Raw genomic sequence first — 25,577 nt, forward strand, 5'->3', positions numbered from 1 at the left:
AATGAAGCTGGAAGGCTTTGTCTACTTGATTTTCTCAGCGGAGGAGAGGTAGACTCTCCAACAAATGGCGCTGGAGCAGCTGGACGTCGGTGAGCAGAGAGAAGACCCAGGCCCTAAGCTCACACCCGACACAAAAATCCACTCGAAGTAGAATATGGACCTGATGTAAACTCCGGAGTTAGCCAGCTGGTGTTAACCATGCAGTGGAATATTATGTGGCCAGAACAAAGAAGGAGGTACTGACTGACACATGTTCCAACAGTGACAAGCCTTGAGGACACCACGCGAAGTGAAAAAAGTCAGACACTGAAGGTCACATAATATATGACTCCATTTGTATAAAATGTCTAGAACTGGCAAATCTGTAAGACAGCAGATTAGTGCTGACCTGGGGCTGGAGTTTGGTGGAGAATGGAGAGTGACCATGAACAGCTACAGGGTTTCCTTGGGGGGTGATCATATTATAAAATTGACGGTGGTGGTTGTACCACTCTGTGAATATACTAAAATCCACCGAATTATAAACTGTAAGCGGGTGAATTGTGTGGCATGTGAATTATATCTCAGCAAAGCTCTTATATAAAACAGTGCGTATATACATACTAAAGCGTTTTCATGAAAATGTAGAACACATATTTTAACATTTCCCCCCCCCCAGGCATCCACTATTTCCATTATTAGCTTTGTTGTTTGAAAAATGTGAACAGTCTACACAGGGCTCAGAAGGCACGACTTCTGCCAGTTTCGATGTGGACATTGAGAACTTTGTGAGGAAGCAGGAGAAGGAGGGAAAGCCCTTCTTCTGTGAGGATCCAGAAACTGACAATTTAGTAAGTAAAATTCACGGTTTTCATTTTTATTTCTTCTAAATTTAACCTGTTGAATAAATTGTACATCTCTAATTAGAACTTTGGATTGTTTTTGGTTTTGCTGAAGCGGGGAATTTTCCATTTCTTGAGATCAGCCAGGTCTCCAGCATTCTCCGGTGACCCCTTCCTGTAGTAATCCAGCCAGATGGCTTGAGCCTGTGAGCTGAGTGGGCCAGGAGTTCAGTCCCTCCCGAGTGTTTGGGAAGGCCCTCTGGGATTGCCGTGCCCCCTGCCTTGCTTCCCAGGCAGTGTGTCTGAGCCCAGCATCAGCTCTCAGCTCTCCCCTGATCGTGGACCTTGGCTTTGCTCTGGAGGCCAGCACTGCTGGTGGGTGATAGACTGTATGAAGACCTGGGGCGGAGCGGGCATGAGCGCAGAGCTGGGGCCAGCTTAACAGAGCCTCTGGCCCCCCTCGCGGCCTCCTTGGCCTTTCTGTCCAAGCCAGCCCGGCTCACGAGGGCACCTTCCTCCCAGGTGCGGTGCTCCCAACCTCTGGGTTCTCTGTGCTTTCTGAAGGCCACGGAGAGTTCCTTGGGGTGATGTCACTGCAGTGCCCCAGGGGAGTGGTGCCCTCCAGCACTGGCAGCCTGTGTCTGGGACGTGTTCCTCCACCAGATTCCCACTGGAGTCGGCCAGCTCTCAGACCACAGCCTGAGGCCCCTCATTAGCAGGGAAGGGTTTTTGGAAAACTTCCCTGGATAAACTGCCCTGGTCTTAGGTGCTGTTTTTAATTCTTAGTATATATTCACCCTTACAGCTAGATAGGTTTTCTAGATGAGGTGTCTGACTTTGAGTCTGAGTCCTCATCTTGGAAGTGGAACCAACAGCACCCGCCCTCTGGGGATGAAGGTCATGTGCTCTCCCTGCCTCTGGCCCTCCACGTGCTGCCATCAGTGAAGAGGGAGCAGGAGTGCCAGTGTGGGCCAGGCTGGCAGGGACCAGGGCCCTCCTGCTAGACGCCCCACCCAGGGCCAGCGGGGCTGGCGCGTGGTCATTCTCGGCATCAGCTGGCTGGCTGGCTCACTCCACAGAGATGCCTGAACTGCTGCACCAAGGTCACGGGGACCGAGCTGAGTTTTAGGTTGTGGGCTCACAGGAAGTGGTGTTTGTGGTGCTGGTTCATCACTGGTATCCACGTTATGTACTACTAGGAGGCAGATTACTCCCAAATTTAGTGCCTTTGTGTAAAACTGAAGAACTTTTTAGGAAAACTGTAAGAGAAAATCTTTAGGATCTGGGGCTAGTCTAGGGCCGGGCAGAGAGTTCTTAGACTTGACACCAAAAGCAGAATCCATTGCAAGCAGAGTTGGTAAGTTGAACTTCTTCAAAATTAAGAGGCACCTGGCGGGTGGGCACAGGTTCATCCTCGTTTACAGATGAAGGAACAGGAGCAGAGTGAGGGTGAGTCACCCAAGGGGGCCGAGGTTGAGCCCAGCAGCTCCCAGACTGTGCCTGCCATCTGGGAGGTGGGCCTCCCCTTCTACTCACCAGCTGAGCCCGACAGCAAGCCACAGAGCAGCGCAGCTGCAGTGCTTGGTGGTCCTGCAGACTCTGACGTCTTCCTCCTCCTGGTCCTGGCAGCCCAGGCGGCCATGTCTGTGCAGGAGACTTGTGTGGTGATGATGGCCGCTTACCCTCGTGCTCCCTGGTTCTTGTCTGAAAGTTTCGATTTTCTTGCTTCTAGATGGTAAAAGCCATCCAGGTTCTGCGTATTCATCTTCTTGAGCTGGAGAAGGTTAATGAACTCTGCAAAGATTTCTGCAGTCGCTATATTGCTTGTCTAAAAACAAAGATGAACAGCGAGACTCTCCTGAGTGGGGAACCTGGCAGCCCATACTCCCCCGTCCAGTCCCAGGTATTTACGTCAGGGCTGCACGCCTGTTGGGTCACCACGGTGTCGGCAAGGGTGAAGCGTGTGGACGTCTAAGGCCACTAGCCCTGTCAAGATCGGTGGGACGGGGGCTGTACTCAGCCGTCCTGCTCTGAGGAGCCCCCAGGTCTCTGAACATGGCCTGTGCTGGGAACACACATGGCCCCTCAGGCCAGAGAGACTGCCCACCTGGGCTTCACGCTGTGAACCAAGTGGGCCTGACTGCGTCCTACCCCAGAGCCCAAGGCAGAGCACCAGTCATTTCTTCGTTTCTTTTTTTGTGAATGAATGTATTAAATTGTGGTAAAGCACACAACACAGAATTGACCACCTTGACCATTTTAGAGTGCACAGCTCGGGCGTTAAGCAGCCTCACAGGGTTCTGCAGCCATCCTCACCATCATCTCCAGAACATGCCATCTTCCCAGCCTGAAGCCCCGTCCCTGTGAAACTGACCCCTCGCCGTCCGCTCCCAGCCTGAAGCCCCGTCCCCGTGAAACTGACCCCTCGCCCTCCCCACCCCCCGCCCCTGGCCCCTCCATCCTGCTTTATGTCTCTAGGAGCTTGACTGATCTAGGTACCTTGTGTGGGGGTAATCATGCCGCGTGTTTCCTTCTACGTATTTTACTTAGCATAACGTCAAGCTCATCCACGTTGAAGCACTGTTGTATTTAACCGAAAGTGTTAACCGAACTGAAAAGTGTGTGCTAACATTTCGCTGTGGTTGTCTTTCCCATTAGCCGTCAGGGAAACGACAGCCATCTTTTCACGTGCTGATTTCCATCTGAGTATCCTCTTTGGTAGAATGTCTACTCATGTCTTTTGCCTATTTTCCAACTGGATTTTTTAAAAATTGTTGACCTTTGAATGTTCTAGATCCAAGTCCTTCATTAGATATATTGTTTGCCAATATTTTCTCCAAGTCTGTAGCTAATCTTGCATCCTTTTAATAGGGTCTTTTGCAGAGCAAACCTTTTACATTTTGATAAAGTCCTATTTATCAAATCTTTTATGAGTCACATTTTCAGTGCCAAGTCTAAAAACTCTTTGTCTCACCCTAGATTCCAAAGACATTTTTCTCTTACCTTTTTTTTTCTAAAAATTTTATATTTTACATGTAAACCTGTGACCCATTTTGAGGTTTGTTTTTATGCCGATGTTTGTTGAAAAGGCTGTACTTACTCCATGGAATTACCTGTGTACTATTGTCAAAAATTAGTCGGCTATTAGTAGGGCCCATTTTTGTGTTCTCTGTTATGTGTTTCTAGACTGTCTAGTCTTGATACTTGTTGCTGTATGTGTCTCAAAACTGGGTAGGTCGATTTCTCCTAGTTTATTCTTTCTCAGAATTATTTTTGGTATTCTAGTTCCTTTGCCTTTCCTTATAAATTTTATAATTGTTGTTATTTAGTTGCTAAGTCATGTCTGACTCTTTTCGACCCCATGAACTGCGATATTCCAGGCTTCCTTGTTCTTCAGTTTCTCCTGGCGTTTGCTCAAACTCATGTCCATTGAATCGATGATGCCATCCGACCACCTCAGCCTCTGTCACCCCCTTCTCCTCCTACCCTCAATATTTCTCAGCATTGGGGTCTTTTCTAGTTAGTTGACTCTTCCCATCAGGTGGCCAAAGTGTTGGAGCTTCAGCTTTAGTGTCAGACCTTCCAGTGAATATTCAGGGTTGATTTCCTTTAAGATTGACTGGTTTGATCTCCTTGCCCTCCAAGGGACTCTCAAGAGTCTTTTCCAACACCACAGTTGAAAAGCATCAGTTCTTCAGTGCTCAGGTTTCTTTATGGTCCAACTCTCACATCCATACATGACTCCTGGAAAAACCATAGCTTTGACTAGACAGAGCAAGTGTCTTTTAATTTTATGGCTGCAGTCACCATCTGCAGTGATTTTGGGACCCAGGAAAAGTCTGTCACTGCTTCCATTTTTCCCCCTTTTATTTGCCATTAAGTGATGGGACAGGAAGCCATAATCTTAGTTTTAGTTATCTTTTTTGGTACAGTCTTTGGCTAACTTTGGTATCAAATGAATTGGAGCGTATTCCCTCCTCTTCTGTTTTCTGGAAGAGACATGGAGAACTGGTGTTAGTTCTTCTTTAAATGCTTGACAGAATTCTCCAGTGACACTACCTAGACCTGGAGATTTCTTTTTGGGGAGTTTTAAAATTACTAATTCAGTTTCCTTGTTAGTTATAGGGCTATTCAGATTATCTGTTTCATGCTGCGTTTTGCACTTTGCAGATGTCAAATTTATGTGTGTTGAGTTGTTGACAGTAGTGTTCCTCTTTCATCTTTTGATGTCTTTAGGGTCTTTTTAGGCCCTGTTTCATTCCCAATATTGGTAATTTGTTTTTTTTCTCTCTTTTTTTTTTTTCTGTCAGTCTTACGAGGGATTTGTCAGTGTATTGATCTTTGCAAAGAACCAGCTCTTATCTCTGCTTTGTCTGTTTTTCTATTTTCAATTTCATTATTTCTGTTTTCATCTTTATTATTTCCTTCCTTCTGCTGCCTTGGTCTCATTTTGCTCCTCTTTTTCTATGTTCCTGATATGGGAGCTTAGATGACTGACTTAAATGGCTTTATATTTATGCAGCAAACTTGATGTAGACTGACTGGAGTTTTTATGTTCAAATCGATGTGATGGTGCACAGAGGAATTATCTCTGAAGGATATCCATATAGGCTGTTTAACCCCTCAAATGTCTGGGTGCCTGCTCTGTGCCAAATCAGTGCTGGAAGCCAGGTGCAGAGAGCCTGTCCTTTGTCAACTCCCAGGGCAGCCATCACAGAAAATGGATAAATTAGCCCATTTGGGTCTGACCTCAGATGAGTAGATCCTCCAGTGTGGTGTTACAGACGTTTGCATGGCTCTTGCAGTCGGCCAGATGCAGACCCAGCACCCCACACACTTGAATGCTGGGGGCTCTGATGTGCTCTGTGCAGTGGGAAGGGCAGGTACCGACTCTCTGCCCTAGGGTGTGCCCCCGCCCCCCGCCCACCCCCCAGCCCCACAGCCCCACAGCCCCACAGCCCCAGAGCCCCACAGCCCCACAGCCCCAGCCTGTGGCATCATCTTCTGAATAGTTCATCTTGTCCAGGAGGCTTTGGTTCTTGGAAAACTCTGAGCTGAGTTGAATGGAAAAGGTGTGTCACGAGATCAGGTAATTTTTGTCTTCCTAATCATACCTCCAGGGCTGTAGGATGTGTTTAGTGTGCTGATGGGGTGAAAGATAATTTTTGGAAGCTAAACTGAAAGTCCTATCTCAGTATTAATCATCATATTTAACAGTCAGTTTTGCGTCTCTTGGTTTCCAGATACGGATGTAGCACATGCCTTGTGAAGACTTGTCATCTGGTGATGCTCTTTGCTCGAGCATCTTTCCTTTATTAATGATGCCTTTATGCCACTTGCTGTGAAGTGTTAACCATGGGTTTTCTGATAACCTCTTCGCTGTGTGTTTCTGACTTGCAGCAGATTCAAAGTGCCATCACAGGCACTCTTAGCCCCCAAGGAATCGTGGTGCCAGCATCCGCTTTGCAGCAGGGGAATGTCACCATGGCAACAGTGGCAGGTACGATGACAGAGAAAGAGACACTTTCCTTGAGCTTTTGCAGAAAAAAGTCCTTCACATTAGAATGAAGCAGCACATAACCAAGGTTTCTAATTACTGCCAGTTTCCGGTACAGGACCACCAGCATCTAGATCTCTTTGAATGTCTGGTTCTTGTTAATTCTCAGTAACAAATATATTATGCAAATTGTGTTTCCCTGTCAAAAAATATGGGAAGGAAAGGTTTTATTAGAAGTTGAAAATACATAGCAAAAACCACCTGAAATTTTTAAATAGCACAGTTTTTAATTGTCCTCCTAGCAGCACCTGGAAAATCTTAAGTTGTTGTTGAGTTTTCCAAATTTGCTGGCATATTGAGTGCAACACTTTCATGGCATCATCTTTTAGGATTTGAAATATCTCAGCTGGAATTCCGTAAGTTGTATTATTAATCGATGACAAGGAATGAAAATGCAGTCTTAATGTTGGGATTACCTGTTCTTGATGCACCAAGGAACTGTAGACTCTGTCCTCCTTCCTGTGATGGTTTTTAGTAGACGTTGCACATCAGAACCATCATGAAAAGGGCAAGGGCACTGAAGGAGGGAGTGAAATTGATGCTGAAACCCCCACATAATCTCACAAAAGGAAACCTCCCCAGGAAGATGAAAGTGCATTGAATGAAAGAAACAACTAGAGTAAAAAGAACTGTGATCTCATACCTTTGCCTGAGTCCTTTAAGACATACCAGGAAATAGAGGCAAGCCAAGGAAGGGGCTCATGGACTGCCCACCTCCCCCAGCCACCCTCCCACACTGTCTCATGAGGAGCCCTGGCTGCCCTCCACCCTACCCTGGAAGTGAAAGGTCAACTAGCAAGGTGCTGGTGACCGTCTGAAATGATTTTCAAAGCCCGTAAGCTACGACTTTATTCTTCCATGACTACGTTGAGGCATGGTGTTCACTGTCGAGGCTTGGGGTGATTTAACTTTTCTTGTCCTTTCCAGGGGGTACAGTCTATCAGCCTGTCACAGTTGTCACTCCCCAAGGCCAAGTGGTGACACAGGCGTTGTCGCCTGGTACCATCCGGATCCAGAACTCCCAGGTGCGTGGAAATGGGCTGGGCGGGGTGGGGGTGAGCGCGTGTTCACAGTGCAGGGGGAGGGTGGGGCATGTGTTCCCATTGTGGGGCACAGGTGGAGCTCTCCCCTCTGGGTGAAGGTCATTGTCCCAGGCCTGCTTCCTCAGGTACTTCCCAGTTAACCTGAATGTCCATGTTGCCTGTCTTTTTCACTTTTCGTCTGCCTTATCGTTGCAAAGTCCAGAGAAGCCTAAGGAGGGACTTCCTTGGTGGTCCAGTGGTTAAGACTCTGCCTTCTGATGCAGGGGGGCTGGGTTCAATCCCTGGTTGGGGAACTAAGATCCCACATGCTACATGACCAAAAACATATATAAATAAAAATTAATTAATGAAAAAAAAAATCAAGCCTTCAGAGAAGCTTAAGGAAGGAGGAAAATGTCTCTTAGGACCCCTCCCCTCCACGTTGGGCTGTGCAGCTGTCTCCACTGCTGGAGATTGGAGGCTGTGTAGACGCATCCTTCCCAGACCCCTGGAGGTTCACGGCAGACTGCAGGCCTCTAGCTAAGGGTGTAGGGTTGGGCTTGCAGTAGTGATGGTGCTATAAATGCTGTGGTGTGCCCCACCTTGAAGTCCTCCTTCCCTCTCTGTGCCTTTGTGATGAAATAAGGCCAGTCTCCTTTCTATTCTAGACACATATGCAGTTGTTTTTTTTCCCCCACTTTGCTGGGTTTACATCAGAAGCAGTGTTTCTGTTATCAGTACTTATTTCAGACTGTTGTTTACATTAGTTCTCTTTGGCCTGCACGGATGTCTTCTACATCCTTATTGGCCACTTTGAGGCCCAGCCCTAGGCATGTCAATGTTTTCCTAACTCAGAAGCAGGTATGAGAAGGCCTGGGCAAGGGGCATGCTGGGCCCACGGGCCCACGACACGAGGTGGCTGCCCAGGCCCAGCAGTGGGGAGAGTGGGGCTAAGCCCCCTAGCACCCTTCCTTCACCGCCCCACCACGAGCCTGCTTTCCCTGACGTTTTCCATTTACAACGGCTCTGAACATAGAGCTGGCTTGCAGAGCATTTCCTAGCATCATAGCGAAGAATTAGAGGAAGAGCACTCTTAAATCACTTGCTTATTTGTTTTGTAGAGGTTCATTCGTGCAGTCATTTAAGGGAGAATATGAATTTTCCTCTAGTTTACAGAGCAGAAGTGCAGAGTGTGGGTGGGGTCAGTGGAGCCCCTTCTAACATGCAGCATGGCTGACAAGCGAGCCCCGTCTGCCCTGGTCCTGGCCAGCCCCGCAGGCCCTCCCCCGCCCTTGTCCCCTCCCTGCCATGTCCTGGGTGTCTGTGACTTCCAGGGCAGCAGGGCTGGGAGCAGAGAAACAAGCCCCGTGGGTTTTTTCACAGAAGAATAAATAGATTTGACGGGGGCCCTGGTGGGGTGTGCTGGGAGTAATAAAACCTGTAGATTTGCAGGTATGGTTCTACCAGAACTATCTGGGCTGCTCTGTGCCGGGCACTGCCAGGGCCTTGCATCCTTCAGTCTGGGACATTTCCCTGAGCTCTGTGACACCTTCACCCCCATGCACATCCTCTCCTTCCAGAGCCCTTACTAACTGGACACGCGACCTGCTAAGCTGAGTCTACTGATTTTTCTGTATTGTTGTCTTTGTGTTCCCACTGTCCACTTTTTGTCTACATTCTGAGAAATTTCCTGTTACCTTCCGACCCATCTGTTAAATGTAAAATACTAAGTGTAGTTTTAATTTCTAAGACTTTTCTTAGCCCTCTGTGGTTTTTTTTTTTTTTTTTTTAAATCACATCCGTGAAGGTCCCCTGTCCATTTCCTCTGCATCACACCCGGTTCATTGCGTTGGTGTTTGCGGTTTGTGATAGAGGCTTTTGGGTGTCTGGGGAGAGTTGACTGTTCTTCTCAGTATAAACATGAATGCTATCTGCTGCTTGTCAGGTTGTGGGCCGTGGCAGCTGGCTCTTCCGTGGCCTGACCTCCAAATTCTGCCCTCCTCCTTCTGCAGTTTTGCTGGAGCAGACTTAGATTTCTTGCTTGGGGGAGGGGCAGGAGTGGGTGGGGATCTCGTACTTCTGTGCAAACCTTCCTCACCCTCTTTCTAGCCTTGCTCCCCTCCTCCTGCCCTCCAGCTGTGCTCAGGCTGAAGCCTCTGCTCTGTTTCTTTGGGGAGATGCCCTGAGTCCCTGCAGGGCTGGGGCCTATTGGTCATCCGCTGAGACTGATGGGGTGGTGGGGGTCTCACTCCTGCTTAAATTTTCACCCAGGTTCCTAGGCTTATAAATCTCCCTGCCACGTGCAGGCCCAGGCAGTGCTGGAGGGCAGCGGGCTGGGCGTGCTGGTCCCCTCGCAGGCCCTCAGCCTAGTTGCCTCCCCAGACCCTCTTGGTGGTGTCTGTGAAGTCCAGACACAGCCAGCTGTCACTTTCCCTGTTGATGAAGCCACATGTACTTTCACCCTGCATAAGAAAAGTGACACCGAAATGGAGCCCCGTGTCAGATTTCATGAAGAAGGCCGTAAATGAGGCAGGCATATCTCAGGCTCCATTCCAGCCCCAGTGGAACTAGTTTTAAAAGTCCGTTTTCCATGTGTGCACGTACATGAATGTACAGGCAATGCTTCATACTACCCAGTCCTTCAGTAAAAACACACGTGCATCCCAGAAAACAGTCATGTTCGTGGTAGTAATCTTGAGTTTTCAGAAATTTTAGATACAGTTAATGTTGTAATTTCTCCTTTAAGTCATAAATTCTGTTTAAATGTTGGCGTTCATTTATCCAAAATGATATAAATCCGGAGGAAGTACAAGTAATATAGTGAAAATATATTTCACTCTCCAAAATGAACTTCCAAACCTATAAACTATGTTGATGACTGTATGATACTGACACTGACCTGCAGAAGCGACTGCATGTTTTGCATGTATAAAGTTTGCCTCGTCCATAAGCTCTAAGTTAAAGCACAGATCCCAGCGGCAAGGCCCTGCTGTGCCAGTGTGGAGGCCGCCACGCGGGCCATGGTTTTGTCCCCGGTCTGGGTGGTGAGCACCATGGCCCCTTGTCTCTGCAGCAGCTGGGAGTGAGGTGCCACCGGGGGTGGGCACGGAGCCCCAGGCTCTCTCCCCGTGTGTATGTGGCAAGACCCCATCTGAGGGGTGTTACACATGCATCCTTTTCCTTCCAAGATGGAATGAACAGGCATCTCCGTACTCTGCTCAGGGTAAGGGAGGCCATGTCTCAGATGGCTGTGGAGCCGTCTGGGCCGAGGTCGCCGGGCCCTCCAGCCCCTCTGTCCACACTTCCTTCCTGTTCTGGCCTGGCTCCTCTAGTTAGTGGCTCTTCTGGCTTCCCTGTCCTTTCTCATTGGTTGCTTTTAGGCTGGGAATGGGTGTTGTCATGTCTGTTGCTAGAGGCAGTGAGATGAGGACAGGTATGCACAAGAAGGGGCGCACCTGTCTGCAGAGGGGGAGACTCTTCAGAGTGGATGACTCGGTTGACTTCTCAATGCCCGTCCCACCTGCCTCACTTGCTATAGCTGAGACATGAGTGTAAATAGTTACAATGTGGGGACCAAATCCTCAGAAAGCTAACCCATATGGAGTCCAAGTGTTTGTACTTGTACTATAAATAACTGGTTTACCCAGAAGAGCCTTGGCTGTTCTCGCCACCTACAGTCATAAGCCACTTGGATTTGCCATCACGTTCTATGCTGTCTAACATTATTTTCAATTGTTTAAAAGCTTCAGTTACAGTTAAACCAGGATCTCAGCATCTTGCATCAAGATGACGGCTCATCTAAGAACAAGAGGGGGGTCCTGCCGAAGCACGCCACCAACGTGATGCGGTCCTGGCTCTTTCAGCACATTGGGGTGAGAACGGACGTGGCTGCCCCGTTAGCATGGCTTCGAGATGCTTTCTTTCTGCTTATTGTTTAGGGAACATTGACTTACATGGGCTGGTAGGCCAGGTTTTAAGAATCGGTTTTGTTGACTGTCCATAGTGCGTAGACCACGAGACAGGAGGGAGGGCTACCCAGAATTGGAGAAAGCCTTCAGGAAACTGAAATCAATCAGGGATACCACTAGTGAGAGGGAATCCCTGAGTTCAGCCAACATTAACAGTGCCTGAGCCTGAGAGAAACTGCCTGTGGAATGTACCTAGGGGGAGGTGAGGCTGATTAGAGAAGCGGGCAGACAAATGGTGCTTTCAGGCAAAACCTTGCAAAATAGTATGTTTTATATGTGTTATGGGCTTCCCTGGTGGCTCAGACTGTAAAGAATCTGCCTGCAATGTGGGAGACCCAGGTTCGATCCCTGGGTTGGGAAGATCCCCTGGAGAAGAAAATGGCAACCCACTCCAGTATTCCTGCCTGGAGAATTCTATGGGCAGAGTTACAGTCCATGGGGTCACAAAGAGTCAGACACGACTGAGCAACTAACACTTTCAACACTTTGTGTATGTTGGATTTGAAAGGGAGGTGAGGAGTTGAGCTTGTGGGCAGAGTGGTTGGCAGATGGGCTATTGACTGTGAAGCGGAGCTTGGTCTGTTGATTCCACGGGAAGACTTGCTCATGACCCATCCAAGCTGCAGTCTTCATGCCTCTGACTCAGGAGAGGGGGTGACCCCGAGTAGTTTTCAGGGGTGACAGTGGTGTAGCTGCTGGGTCGGGAAGGACAGGCTGACCTTTGAGGGGTAGGGGGAGGTGGAAGGGGAGGAGGAAAGTGCTCACCCACTGAGTTACAGCCTGTCCAGGTGGAAGAGGGGGGCAGGGGGGCTTGTGGGCAGATGCGGAGGCTGCCTCTGGCATCCAGAGGGGCGGGAGGCCAGGAAGGCTGGCAGGAAGCCCCTCTCCACCAGACATTTCCATCCACGAGGTTTTCCTTCCATGGTCCTGCCCGGGGCTGCTCCTGGGCTGAGCCGGTGGGCCCAGACCTGCCCCTTGGCATCACGACCGTCATCACACCCTGCAGCCGCATCCTCACTGCCCCCACCTCCTTGCCTCTCTGCCCCATGTACCGTGGTGCCCTCAGGTCTCCACAGTCCCCCTTTCCCCCCAGAGGTGCCCGCCACCTGGGCCAAGGGCAAGGTTGTTCCTTGGCATCTTTGTCCTCCCTCGACTGGGAGCCCCAAGGCCAGCGCCCGATTGTCGCCTCGTGTCCCCCTGGGGCTTGGCCCTGGTCCCTGCTAAGCCTCTTTGCTCTGCCTGGCGTCAGGCTCTGCGTGCTGGGCCCTGGCGGGAGGGCGCAGCTCACGCACACACGTGGAAGGAGAACACTGTTGTTGGCTGCAGTGCAGCCTCATGGGGAAGGTGGTCTCAGAAAGAGTCAGAAGGAAATGGAGATTTCATGGCTAGAATGTCACAGTGATGTTCATTATAATAATGGGGAATGAGGTGTTGTGTGAACCAGGATCCGTGGATTTGATGGAAGGTTGTGCAACTAGTTAACATGGTGAATGGGGGCCCAAAGCACTAGGAAGCTTAGGTACCTGGTGAGAAAGCAGATCGTACGTGTTTCTAAGTATACTGTGATTATTACAGCTAGTGAGTACGTCTGTAATGTAGTGATTGGACTATTACACACATAATGGAATTGGGTTTTTTCCTATTGTTTCCTTTAATGTATTAATCATTTCTAAAATAGACCTTGCTCATAGGTTCATTTTAAAATGCCAATTTTTTTCCTGTGTAAACATTTTCTATGTCTTCTTGCCCTTGTTTCCTGTAAATATTATCCTCCCTTTGGGTTTTCCTCACACTCTAGGCAGAAGTTGTCACTTTTTTTTTCCTGGTTTGTGTACTTGCTTCCTGTCACCTTTTTATTTTACAAGCTTTTTAGAGGACAAGAATGATATTTCTGTTCGCAGAAGCTCTCAGTTGGCTCCATGTGCGCTACTGTGGAATGAAAGTGAGTTACTGTCAGTCAGTGTGAGGCATTGGAGCGCAGCTGAGATGAATCTGCTGCTGTTCCATTGTCCCCAAGATACACAGTGATTTTCCCAACACAGGATGGCCACTTAAGAACTGAAACACACTCCCACCTCCTTCTTTGTGGGCGCTGCCCACTCTCTGAGGTCCTGGTTGGTGCAAAATGAGAGACTTGAGTGCATGTAGGTTTTAGAGTAGATGTCTCTCTAGTCCGCCATGCGGACGATAGTCACCTCTGGACATGTTATTCCTGTAGATGGAAATTACCTTCCTTTGGTGCTTCTGTGAATTTTGATACAAGCCTATCACACTTCTCAGATGTCGCGATTTCTGCGAGTTGGAGGCTTGTGGCAGCTCAGCGTGAATCAGATCTGTTGGTGCTGTTCCTGACAGCATGCGGTCACTCTGTGTCTCTGGGTCATGCTTTGGTAATTCTCGCAATATTTATTTCAAGCTCTTCCGTCATTATTATATTTGTTAAGATGATCTCAGTCATTTTTGATGTGACTTTTGTGAAAAGATCATGACTTGCTGACGACTCAGGTGATGGTTAGTGATTTTTAGCAATAAAGTTTCTTTTAATTAAGGTGTGTCCTTTTTTTGGACAAAAATGCTTATTACACACTTACTGGACTACAGTATAGTGTAAACACAACTTATATACATTTTTGGAAGCAGAACAATTTGTGGCCCATTTATTGCAATGTTCGATTTAATGAGGTAGGGTGGAACTGAACCCGCAGTATTTCCTAGGTGTGTCTGTATTTACTTCTGGTTTAATTCCGTTTTTTCTAAGTGACATATCTCAGTCATCCATGAAAGAAAGAGGAAATAGCTGATACCCCTTCCCCAGCCCCCAGCTGAGCTCTCTGCCAACAGCACTCGTTAGCCCAGCAGACACTGTTAGGTGACCTCAGTGCATCCCGTCCACTTCATGCTCACAGTTCCTGTGACAGAATGTGTCACCTGGACATGATGGCCTGGGGCAGCCTGTCCAGGCCGCTTCCTGCCGCCTCCTGTTCCACCAGCCCAGGATGGGGAGGGTGTGCCCTGCCCTGCTTGGGTTCCTCGTCTTTGAGTGTGCAGAATCAGTGGATTCCTGTGTAGGATGTACACAGGTGATCACATTATCTGTTGTGCTGTGGGTCAAAACGCAGCCATTTATCTGCTTTAAATGGATACAGTTTATGGTTCTGAAATGACACCTGTGAAGCTGATAGAAAAACCAAAAGTTGTATCGGGTGCTTAGAACAGCACCTGGCAGAACCCCTGGCGTCCCTCCACTTCTGGCGCTCTTACCGTCACCTCTTGCCTCCCCGTGGCCTTTGAGCCAGACTCCCGTCTCGACACCTCTGCCTGGGCTTCCAGCTGCTGCGACACCTATGTTCTCGGGCAGCTGGGAGAAAGGCTTCATTCTGTTTTAGGCATTTCTGGAAAAAATGTAAGACTAAAGTTAAGTTTTAGCTAAAAGCACTGTTCACACCAGTTTTCACTATCAATTATTTATGTGCTTCTGTTTTACCAGGATGGTCTTGAATTCCTTTTTAAAAAGTAAAGTTCACGGTGACACTCCTTTTATTTTCAGCATCCGTACCCGACAGAAGATGAGAAAAAACAGATTGCTGCTCAGACAAACTTGACACTACTCCAAGTGAACAACTGGTAAGACATGCCCGCTTTCTGAAACTGCGGTCAACAGCACACCTGGAAATCCTGGCGCCAGCGAATAGTGCGGTGTGGGGGGATTACACGCGCATTCCTCTGTTATCAGAGTCTGGAATTGGCGGCAGGACACTTAAGCATAAATCGCACACACTTTCACCTAAGTTTTGTGACCGATGCCCAAGAACTTTTCACTATGATGTCCTCGCTTAATCAGAAATGCGTTTCTCCAGGGCCTCCCCCCACCCCCACTTAAACCATCATGTTTTGTGGATGAGTTTCCCTGGGCCGTGGACAGCCGAGGTGAGTTCACCTGATCACTGGTGGCCCCCTTCTCCCCTGACTCCTTTTGAGACCCTGTATCCTTTGTTCAGCAGTGATGTGGGGAGGCAGCCCCCCAGCTGGCCGGCCACAGGGGTCCTGCCCCACAGCAGGCCTAAGGGGTCCTGAGGAGGAAACGTGTGCTTCATCCAGGAAGCACCTTGTTGTGGCTCTGGTGTCACGTGTCACTGTGGACACTGGGGCCCTGACCACGCGTTTCCCCTTAAGTTAGAGGCGCTGATGGCACTGAGTGGCGCTGGGTGTGTCACTAAAGTGTCACTAAGGGTCACTAAATGTGCACTTGCATCACGCTTTTAGTCATCGGCCTCATTTTTTACTTACTATTTTACTTGTCATTCAGACGTACGAAATGATTTCAGCTTAACATTGGCACGCATAAAAGAAGACATGGTTTCTACCACTTGTAAACATTGTTGTATTTTCATTTTAGCTGTTAAAATGTAAATTTGAAGGTCAGGTAGATTCCGGTGTAAGCAATAAAAATTTTCCATTTTGTGCAGTTATACACGCAGGAGCTATGCTTTGGCACTGCATTAAGCATTTCTACTGTCTTGCCTTTGAGCTATTCTTTTTGACTTAAGTGCCAGTTATAAGGCATGGTGCTGGATGATTTCCTGTTGGATCTTTTAAACAGAGTGTTACCAAGAGTCGAAAGGCTCTGAGTGTTTGTTGCTGTGAGTTCTGTCAGGTCTTGCTCTGTGACAGTCGCCAGTGTCTTCACGGTGTCCCATTTAGAAACTGTGTTTTGGCTCGGTGACTGACGGATGGGCGAGGGGCGGAGGGCAGAGTGCTGCCTCTGGCTGTGCTGATGGTTGGTGGCTTGTCAGCCTCTTCACCTGTGGGCCCCTGCTGCTCCTAGCTTGCTCCTCTGTGCTATTAACAGAATTGTCTTTTCTAGAAGGTTTGACCTCAGCTTTTCCTTTTAAAATTAATAACAATTTAACACATGTCTTTTATAAATTCTAAAATTTCTTAAGTCTTCTAGTGGCTATTTTTACCTTTTGTGACTTTCTTTCTTTATATATTTGCAAAAATTGTATTTTGGAGTGAATTTGAACACACCCATCATTAGCTCATGCCTGTGCCTCGTAGAAGCTTTGACAGAGAAGGACAGACAGACGTAGAGATGTCAGCGGGCTTCCCTCCCAGGTCATGCTGGGGTCCGTGGTGTGCTGAGGGGCTGTTGTGACCCTTCAGTCCTGCTCACGCTCAGCTGCAGGGACCAGCGATGGTCTTTGAACGAAGCTCTGCGGTGTCAGCCTGTTCATATCTATTATTAGAATATGTCCTCGGGCAATTGGAAATTTTTTGAATCTTAGTATTTCACAGTTAGGCAGCCTCAGAGCTGGACATCTATCCACACTCAGGGCCTGACTGGGTGGGCTCTCAGAGACGCCACCGCCTGCGGGCCTCGGGTGCCGGAGGCTGCAGGGAGCCTGATTCTGCTGCTCTAACCTGCCGCTTCCTTAGAGAAGGGCATATTACATCCACAGTTTGAACAGCGTTGTCCATGTCATCGTGAATACCCAATTCATAGACATGGAGAAATCAGTGTGGAGAAGGGACATTGTGGGACGGTCTGTCTTTATTCAAGTGAATTACTCTAAAAACAGCCCTACTCTCTGGAAGTTTAGGTGAGATGCTTGGCGTTACTCTTAAGCACTTCTTACAGCAGGGAATACGTGGTCACATTCATGTGGTTTGTGAAGCACCTGGCCTGTCGTTGAGGCCACAGGGGCCTTGGAAAGGCCATTTTGACATGAGTATTTCCTTCATGCAGGTTCATCAATGCAAGAAGACGAATCCTACAGCCGATGTTGGATTCTAGTTGCTCAGAAACTCCAAAAACAAAGAAAAAAACTGCTCAGAACAGACCCGTCCAGAGGTTTTGGCCTGACTCCATCGCCTCGGGAGCAGCACAGCCAGCCGCCAGTGAGCTGACTGTGTCTGAAGGTGGGCACCAGGCTGGGCGACCCCGTCCTGCGGGTGCGGGCGAGGCGGTAATCCAAGGGCAGGCAGCAGTCTTGCTGTGTCCACCATGGGGACAGTGCTGGTCCAGGTGCCTGTCGGCAGTGCAGGTGTGCCCAGGAGAGTGGGGTGTGCGGCCAGACGCCCGAGGCCGCCCCCGTCTCTCTGCCCCTCCCATGCCAGTGCAGGGTGTGTGTGTGTCATGGGCCCACTGCCTGGGATTTCACCCTTTGTGTCCCCTCAGGCTTCATCCAGCTGTGCGGTCTCCTGGCGCGGAGCCTTCACGGCCCAGCGTCTCTAGTCCGCGTCCTGCTCGCGGGTACCTCGTGTCCCCACTCCCCGCTGTTGGTCTGGAGCACAGGAGAGTGTGTCTCAGGTGTTCTCTTTCCCTCACAGACTGGCCTGCCGTCCTCTGACCTCCGTCCCCCCTGACCCCTGCCTGTGGCCTCTCCCCTGTGTCCTGGGTCCCTTGTCCTCTGTGTGACTCTTGCTTTCCATCCCAGGCGTCTGTCCCCTTTACCATCCTGACCCTCAGACCCTTTCTAGACAGAGAGCTTAGCTTTGCAGGGTCTGGGACGATCCTAGAAACATTCCTTAAATCCCTGTGGATGGTCCCAGAAACACAGCCGGGGGAAGACAGGCTGTGCAGCCCAGCGGGCTGAACCCCGATGGCATGGTGACGCCTCTTTGTGCCGCAGGGGCCGTCGTGACCATCACCGCGCCGGTGAGCATGAACGTGGACAGCCTGCAGTCCCTGTCATCAGATGGGGCCACGTTGGCGGTGCAGCAGGTGATGATGGCCGAGCAGAGCGAGGACGACTCAGTGGACAGCACGGGGGATGGCGGGGCGGCGCTGGCGCCCGGCCACCTGGGCGGGCTGGTCCTGGAGAACAGCGACTCCCTGCAGTAGGGCCCAGCCGCCCGGCACCCCTTTTTATAGTTTGCACAGCAAACATTTTACACAGTTTTATTTCTAATATGTTTTATATGTAGGCATAGAAGAGTGCACTTTTGTATTTCATAGTAAGCTTCCAGGCCGTCTTTGCCGGTGCAGCGACTTCTTCTTTCAAGGTGTGTGTGTGTGTGTGTGTGTGTGTGTGTGTGCACACGTGTGTGTGTGTGTGTGTGCGTGTGTTTTTAAGGAGATTCTTTAAAGGTTTAACGCTAAAAATGTGATGAATGACAAACACCTCCCCCCCCACCCCATGAGCCCCTAATTAGATTAAGGACTAGTGCTGCCATTTTCTGAACAATTATGCAGTTTTAATTGCGTTCTGTGGTTAAGGCAGGTCTCTGGGGGCTGGTTTACTTGTCAGCCCCGGGATTAGGAAGAAGCCTCTGCACCTGGAGGCCGCCCGTGCGAGGCGGATGACAGCACAATAAACCGCGTGTGACCTGTGGCGAATGTTTGCGACTCAAATGTGGTTCCGTCCTCATGTTCCGTGAGCCTGTGTCATTTGCTATATATGAAAAGAAACTCCTATTTTTACCTTGCTGGAATTATTGGATAAAAAGCTATTTTTATAAATTCCTTATGAATTGGATTATGACTATGTCAAGGGTAAATTCTAGAGGAGAAACAGTACACACTTATTGACTGTCTCAATTTGAAATGTTCTGAGTTGGCCAAATTGGAAGACCTGCCCCCAGTTAGCTAGTATTCTGGTTCTCTGCTCTCCCGGGTAGTAATTCACATTTTCTACTATAAAAGAAACGTCTATTTAATGAAATTTTGATATCTTCAAATTCTAGTCAATATGTCGCTCAGATTGCAGTTTACACTTTATCTAAACGTACGTCTCAAGGTGTGTGCTAAGTAGGGCTTAGAAGTTAAGAAGTGGTAGCCAGCGGTCAGTTAAAAGCTTTTGCTGACTGTTTCCGTCTAATTTAAGTCTGACCATGGTTAAGTGGTGGTGTGCCGTGTTAGCTGGGTGTTGCCTTGGGAGCTTTCGGTCAGCGTATGTTATGCATAGAAAGTGTGTCATAAACTACTATCAAGTGTCCCTCCTGTCGGCTCAGAGCAGGCAAAGAGCAGACCCTTGGCTTTGTTACACGATTAGTGCACGTCCACTGCAGGACGGACAGGAACCAGCAGGGCCTGGGGGTGGGGCGGCGGCGGCGGCTCAGCATCACTCGGTTGGTGGTTCTTCCTCTGACTTGATCACATCACCTCTGGATAACGGTGGGACTTCGGCTCCTGGTGACCAGGCGGACCACAGAGCAGGCTGGGTTTGTTTCCCTGGGTTTGGATTTGCATCTGCCAGTTTACTTTCAAGTGAGGCTTTTTCTCAGAGAGGAAACAGGACCTGGTTTCACAGAAGACGTCTCTGCGTCACCATCAGTGGGGACACCTGAAGCCCTGAAGGACAGTCTAATGGTCGTCAGTTCCTGAAAAGCAGCGATAGTAATTGATTGTGGACCAAGGCTACCCAGGGGTGTTTTGAGCAAGTGCAGATTTTTTTTCTGGAACTGACTTTTTCTTCCCAAATTATTAATAATTAAAGTTAGTCATAGGAGAATACTTCCTGGATAACTTAGAAGGAAGCAAGAAATACAGAGGAATTTCTTTTAAAATATTTCAGGAGATATAAAAGAAAAACTTGACTCTCTTTTGGGGGAGAAAATAACATTTTTAAGCAGTTATTGTGTTCCTTTTAAACAATTTTATATATTTTAAGTCACATCTTTTAAACTATACTAGTTTGAAAGATTGTTTTAAGTCCAACAAAGTTAGGATTTAAGACGAGACCCTGTGGAAGCTGGCCAGCCACCTCCTCCTTCCCTTGCCTCCCTCGCCTCCCTCTGTCCCTCTGACCTCAGGTTCAGGTTGGTGACCACGACCTGCGGTCACTCCGGGTCAGTTTCCCCAAGCAGAAAGCCTGTTCCTTGGAGGCGGGGTGCAGGGCTCGGGCTCCACAGGCTGCAGCAGCGTGGACATGGGGCCACATCAGGGCCGTGTTGGGGTCCAGCAGTCGGTACCTAGGGTCGCAGTCCCTGCTCCCTGCAGCTGGAGTCTGCATCCTGGTCGCTACATTCAGAGGACTAGGATAAAGATCATTCGAGAGGGGGCGTTTCAAGCTCTTCCCATGAGTAACTAATGGGATCTTAACCCAACAGGCAGACTATTTTGGTTCATAAGCCACTGTCTGGGACATTGGTAGTTAGCTGGCACCTAATAAAGACCCATTTCTAAGCCCCTGGGGTTTTAAGAGCATCAGTGAGAGCACAACCCTGCTGAGCTCTCATCTTAAAGGAATTTGCTCTTGTTAAATTCTTTTCCCTGAAGGATGGTTTTGACTGTGTCTTGCAACCCAGGTTGGACGTGTCGTGTTACCTGCTGTTCAGCTCTTGAGCGGGTAGCAGATGGCTGGGCCATGTCCAGCCACGCTCCAGCAGCTGCAGTAACGCAGCTTTCGCGTTCTGATTCCAGAAATAAAACAGTGTGTTTGTCCAGCGTGCAACGTAAGGTGGGCCACGGCCCCAGCTCGCTCAAAGACCACAGGGCCCTGATGCTGGAGTTGCCGTGGCCTGAGTCCCAGAGTCTTCTCCACATAACCTGCCCATGACCTGACCTGACTCTTACCGGGGTGAGAAAGTGGGGGAGCACCTTTTCTTTCAGACAAGCTCAGACATCCCAGGAAGGCGAGAACGGCCTGCCTCTGGCAGTTAGGGACAGAAAAAAAAAACCCCGCCACCCTCTCCTAATTTAGTTCTGTCTGGTCTGTGAACTGACAATCTTTAAATGTGAATGCTGTAACAATGTTTTCTTGGATTGTTGTCTTTGAAAGGGGTTTTTGTGAAGCAACTGATTTATCAAAGCAAAAAAATTAAAAACAGAAACATGCTTCATGGACGTTTTATTTTCTAAAACTCATGTCACCACAGATGCTTTTCCATTTTAAGGACAACATTCAGATGTTGACATGTTTGCTGGTGACACTTGGGGTTTGTCGTGACCCCCACAGATTCTAAAAAATTAGGATTGCACCACCCTGGAGCACTCAGGCCCATTTGCATCTTCAAGAATGTTTTCTAAGTTTCTTGAGGTTGTCACTGGTTTTCCAGGGAAAAAAAAAAAGGAAAGCTTCAGTTTGTTTTTTATTGTAGTTCACCATAAATCTAATTATTCTGATAATAATGAGAAGAAAACAATTCATTGGTAAGGTATTACCTTTTGTAGTTCATAATGTGAAATTTCCTGCCAAGAAATTCCCGGTTGCGCTGAAGAGTCCATTAAACCACTGTTAGAGAATTTTAACTGCCAAACTGTTTATACGTAGAGGCTAAGGTTTGTACATAGAGGCTTAAGTCTGCAGACTAAAGTATTTTTTAAGTGCGTGTAAAATTGTGGACTTGGCTGGAGTGAGGAATGACAACGGTGAAGTGTGTTAAGACACGCTTCTCATCGATTTGACAGAAGACACTTACCCTGTTCTGTCTCCAACTCCTTTAGGTCAGAGGCGAGAGGGTGGGCGTGAAATTTCACCCAGTGAGACCTTGGCCCAGCCTTCAGCCCCTAAGTGCTTCCTTCATATCAAGAAGAAGTTGGTTTATAAGATTTAGTGTAGCTCAAAGTAACACTTGACTAATAATATTCTCTCAGAAGAGAAACGAGTACATAAAAATCTGGGGATTGCCCCAGTCCAGTGGTTAGGGATCCGCCTGCCAATGCAGGGGACCTGGGCTGGATCCCTGCTTCAGGAAGATTGTGCATAGCGAGGAGCAGCTAAGCCCATGTGCCCAGGGCCCATGCTGCAACAGGGCCCACTGGGATGAGAAACATGCGCGCCGCAGCTGTTAATAGAGAAAGCCCGACCACAGCAACAAAGACCCAGCATGGCCAAATATAAACAAAAATTTTAAAAAGCAATGACCTGGCAAATCCTGAAGATAACGGTATTTGGGCCAGATATTCACTGTTTTGCATTCTGTTGCGTGATGCAGGTGTCCTAGATAACGTATATTATGTTTAGCCCACGTGCTGTGCTCTATACCCTCTAAGAAGAAATCCTTAGCACAAATTATTTTTGCCATTTTACCGACAGACCCTCTTATTTTCACTAAGACCTAAGATCTCCGTACCATTTTTAAACTAAAATTCGTTAAACAGTAGAGCTATCGCTTAATGACAACGAATGCTGGCTTAGGGGGCAGGCGTCTCAGCCTACAGCCAGCTTCCAGTGACCACTCTGCTCATCACACTGATCCCCAGATCCGGCCTCAGCAAGGCAGGGTCCCGGTCTGTCTCATCTCTAATTGGTCTAAAAATAACTAGTTAGTGTTTCTTAACTAAATGATTTGGTGAGTAATTTACATACAAATGGTATTGAGGCATTGCCTCATACAAGTGCTCCTACTTTTTATATCACTGTTGAAACAACCCAAAACGGGCCTGGGGGGAATCCCTGGGGGTCCGGTGGTTAGGGTTCAGTGCTTTCACTGCCCAGGGTCCAGACTCCATCCCTGGTCAGGGAACTAAAATCGCACAAGCCATACCAATTAAAGCCAAAAAATTAAATAAATGGAGGAGAAAAGATACATTTTTTACAAAAATGCAATCTGTAAAAGCCAACGATGGGTTTAATATACAGGGATAAAGCAGGAATTCTTTGATTCCAGTATCTCTGAAAAGGAACATTTTAATGAAATTAGTGGGTTTAGTTGCTTATACATCTTTAGAAAATGGTAGAAAAAAATCGGGTATATTTTAAACATATTTTGTTTCACTTTAACTCAGTTTCCTTCCAATATTAACACCACAATCGGTCCGTGTCAGAGATAAGAGGTGAAGCCCTCAGTAGTGTATGCTGTCTGAGTGTAGACCTGAGTTTTCCAGCCAGAGAGTTCTGTTGGCAGGGGGACAGCCATAGAGCTGGAGGAAATGTCGCAGGGGCTGAAGCCAGAGGGGAGAGTTCAGAGGAGGAGCTGAGTGTGGAGGACACTGGATGGGAACCAGGGTGGCTTTGATCAGAGCAGCCTCATGGTAGCGGGGCCAGGGCCAAGCCAGATGCAGGGGTTCTGGGGTGGGGGTGTGAAGCCAGCAGAAGGTAACGTGGGAGCTGATCATAGCTACGCCGGGTGAAGAAAACCTACAAGACACGTGTGAGTCATCGGGGGAGGCCCTGGGAGATGCAGCCACATCAGGAGAAGGAGAGCCTGGACTGTGAACAGGCGACCATCTGGAAGGAAGCCTCCTCCCTCTCTCTCTTTTTTAATGCTAAAGCTGGCAAGGAGTTCACATTTAGGGTTAAGGGAGAATTGTTGGAAATCAGGAGAAAACGGCAGAGGATCTTAATATTTCCCTGAAAAGAAAAGCCACGCGGCCAACAAGTGCATGAAGATGTTCTGGGCCGTGGCCTCATCAGAGACACATACTTGGAGACCCGTGAGATGGTAATTTATCTGGCCCTACTGTTAGCGGGTGGCCCTGCTGTTGGTTGCTGCTGGTGGGAGCATTGCTGGGGTGGTTGTCATGGAACCTAGCGGTCCCCAAGGAAATGAAGCTGGACTCTGGTCCTACAGGCTTCACCAGAAGGCTCCTACAAGGTCACATGGGACCTACAGCGATGCACGTGGGTGCTATCTGTGGTGGTGAGAGTCACAGAAGCACCCTGGGGTCCCTGCCGAGTGGAGCGGCCGTGCAGTTAATGGAGAATGGGTGGCAGGCAGGTACTCTCAGGTCTGGTTCTGAGGATGGGTGGTTTTCTCTTCGCTGTATCTCCTGACTCCCGAGCAAATGCCGGATGCTTTCTATAGAACAACAGAGACCAAGGCCAAGAGTCCTGGGCCCCGGAAGTGGACGCACCCTCCAGTGGGCCCGCAGTGTGGGGCTGAGTCCGTCTGCTGAGCCGACGAGCTGGTTGTGGGGTTTAGTTTCAGCGTGGCTTTCATGGGCTTCAGATTCCTCCCGCCAGAAGGTCTCCCTCCGTGTTCCTGCCCCGCCTCCGGCGTTCAGTCGGCCCTGTGCACCTGTCCCCACCCTGGGGTGGGCGGTGTCTCTGCTCTCGTCCCCCCACCCTGGGTGGAGGAAGATGTTCTGATCTTGAGCAAGTCCTTTGTCCTGGGCGTCCAGGGTCAGCCTGGCTAGTGGTCTGGTCTCTCCTGCCTCTGCCGTGTATCAGGGTGGGTGCCTGGGGCTGAAAGTTTACCCACTCCTACCCAGAAGCAGCAGTCTTCACCCAGGTTGCCTGGGGTGGGGGGCCAGGTTCCTCCCCCATTAGATTAAGGTTTTTGCTTCAAAGCGGGGAGGGGCGGGGTGGTGGGTGGGGTTTCATGCCGGCTCACCATGGGGGTTGAGGGGTCTCTCCAGTCCCATCCTGCATGCCTGTGAGATGACGCGGGGGCTGGTCCTCAAAGGCCGGGCTGCCTCCTTCGTACCTGCCCCCTCCCGAGTCTGTGCCCCACCCCCACCTGACTTGGAGGGGCTTGTCCCTCTTCAGAATTCAGTCACGTGGTTGCCTCTCAGCCTCAGCTCTCTGAGCTCAAGAAGAGTTATCTTGAGGATCCTCCACTTTTCTTTGTTGATAGGCTGTGAGTAGTGTTCTTGTGGCTTCTACATCCGAAATGGAAGTGAGCCTCAAAACAGGTACTGAAAACAAGATTTTAAGACCAGTGAGTGGAGAAAAAGGAAGTCGAACCAGACCCATTTCACCATCCTGTTTAGGTAAATAAGGAATGTAGAAAATGCTGTTTTTCAAGGATTGTGCCTTTCCAAAGGCACACACCCCAGGAAGGATGCCCAGGAGGGAGGGCATTAGGAGTGAGTGGGTCCTGAGGACCAGCCAATCTCAGATGAGGTGGGGCCTTGTCCAGATTGAGGGTGGTGGGCGGCGTGCACAGAGAGCTCTTCGCACCAGAGGCCAGGAATTAAATGTGAGAATCAAGAAGGGGAAAAACTATGCTGCTGCTGCTAAGTCGCTTCAGTCGTGTCAAACTCTGCGCGACCCCATAGACGGCAGCCCACCAGGCTCCCCTGTCCCTGGGATTCAGAAATCGCTTTTATTCAGTGTTGAAGGGGCTGTCTGATGATCTCCCCCTTATTGTCGAGTGACCTAAAGCCATTAGGTCCTGGCTCTTGGCACTGGGATGTTACTCTTTGCAGCTGTGGGGTCTCAGCAGGTGAGTTTCCCAGTGGGCACAACGGTAGTTCCAGGTCCTGATGCTCTTCTAGAACTTCGTCCTCCAAGCAGGTCGCTGTCTCTGGGAACCGGGTGAGGTCTGTTGCCCTCTTGATGTCAGGACAGGAGGCAACAGTTATGTCGCTGGGGTCCGAGGT

At 49.1% G+C, this 25,577-nt stretch overlaps 1 protein-coding gene across 3 annotated transcripts in view; it reads left to right on the forward strand.

The window, feature by feature from the left end:
* The window catches only part of PKNOX1 (PBX/knotted 1 homeobox 1), a 44,718-nt gene extending 23,572 nt beyond the window's left edge, over window positions 1-21,146 (forward strand). For all 3 annotated transcript variants that reach the window (XM_052637224.1, XM_052637231.1, XM_052637239.1), the window contains 8 exons: window positions 659-830; window positions 2,554-2,724; window positions 6,222-6,321; window positions 7,306-7,403; window positions 11,144-11,272; window positions 14,916-14,992; window positions 17,115-17,287; window positions 18,001-21,146. In XM_052637224.1, coding sequence (XP_052493184.1) covers window positions 659-830; window positions 2,554-2,724; window positions 6,222-6,321; window positions 7,306-7,403; window positions 11,144-11,272; window positions 14,916-14,992; window positions 17,115-17,287; window positions 18,001-18,212 — 1,132 coding nt within the window. In that variant the 3' untranslated portion in view covers window positions 18,213-21,146. The remainder of the gene's footprint in view (window positions 1-658; window positions 831-2,553; window positions 2,725-6,221; window positions 6,322-7,305; window positions 7,404-11,143; window positions 11,273-14,915; window positions 14,993-17,114; window positions 17,288-18,000) is intronic.
* Window positions 21,147-25,577: the final 4,431 nt, after the last annotated feature.

This window comes from Budorcas taxicolor, chromosome 1 (assembly GCF_023091745.1).
Source record: "Budorcas taxicolor isolate Tak-1 chromosome 1, Takin1.1, whole genome shotgun sequence".
In the NCBI taxonomy this organism is placed as follows: domain Eukaryota; kingdom Metazoa; phylum Chordata; class Mammalia; order Artiodactyla; family Bovidae; genus Budorcas; species Budorcas taxicolor.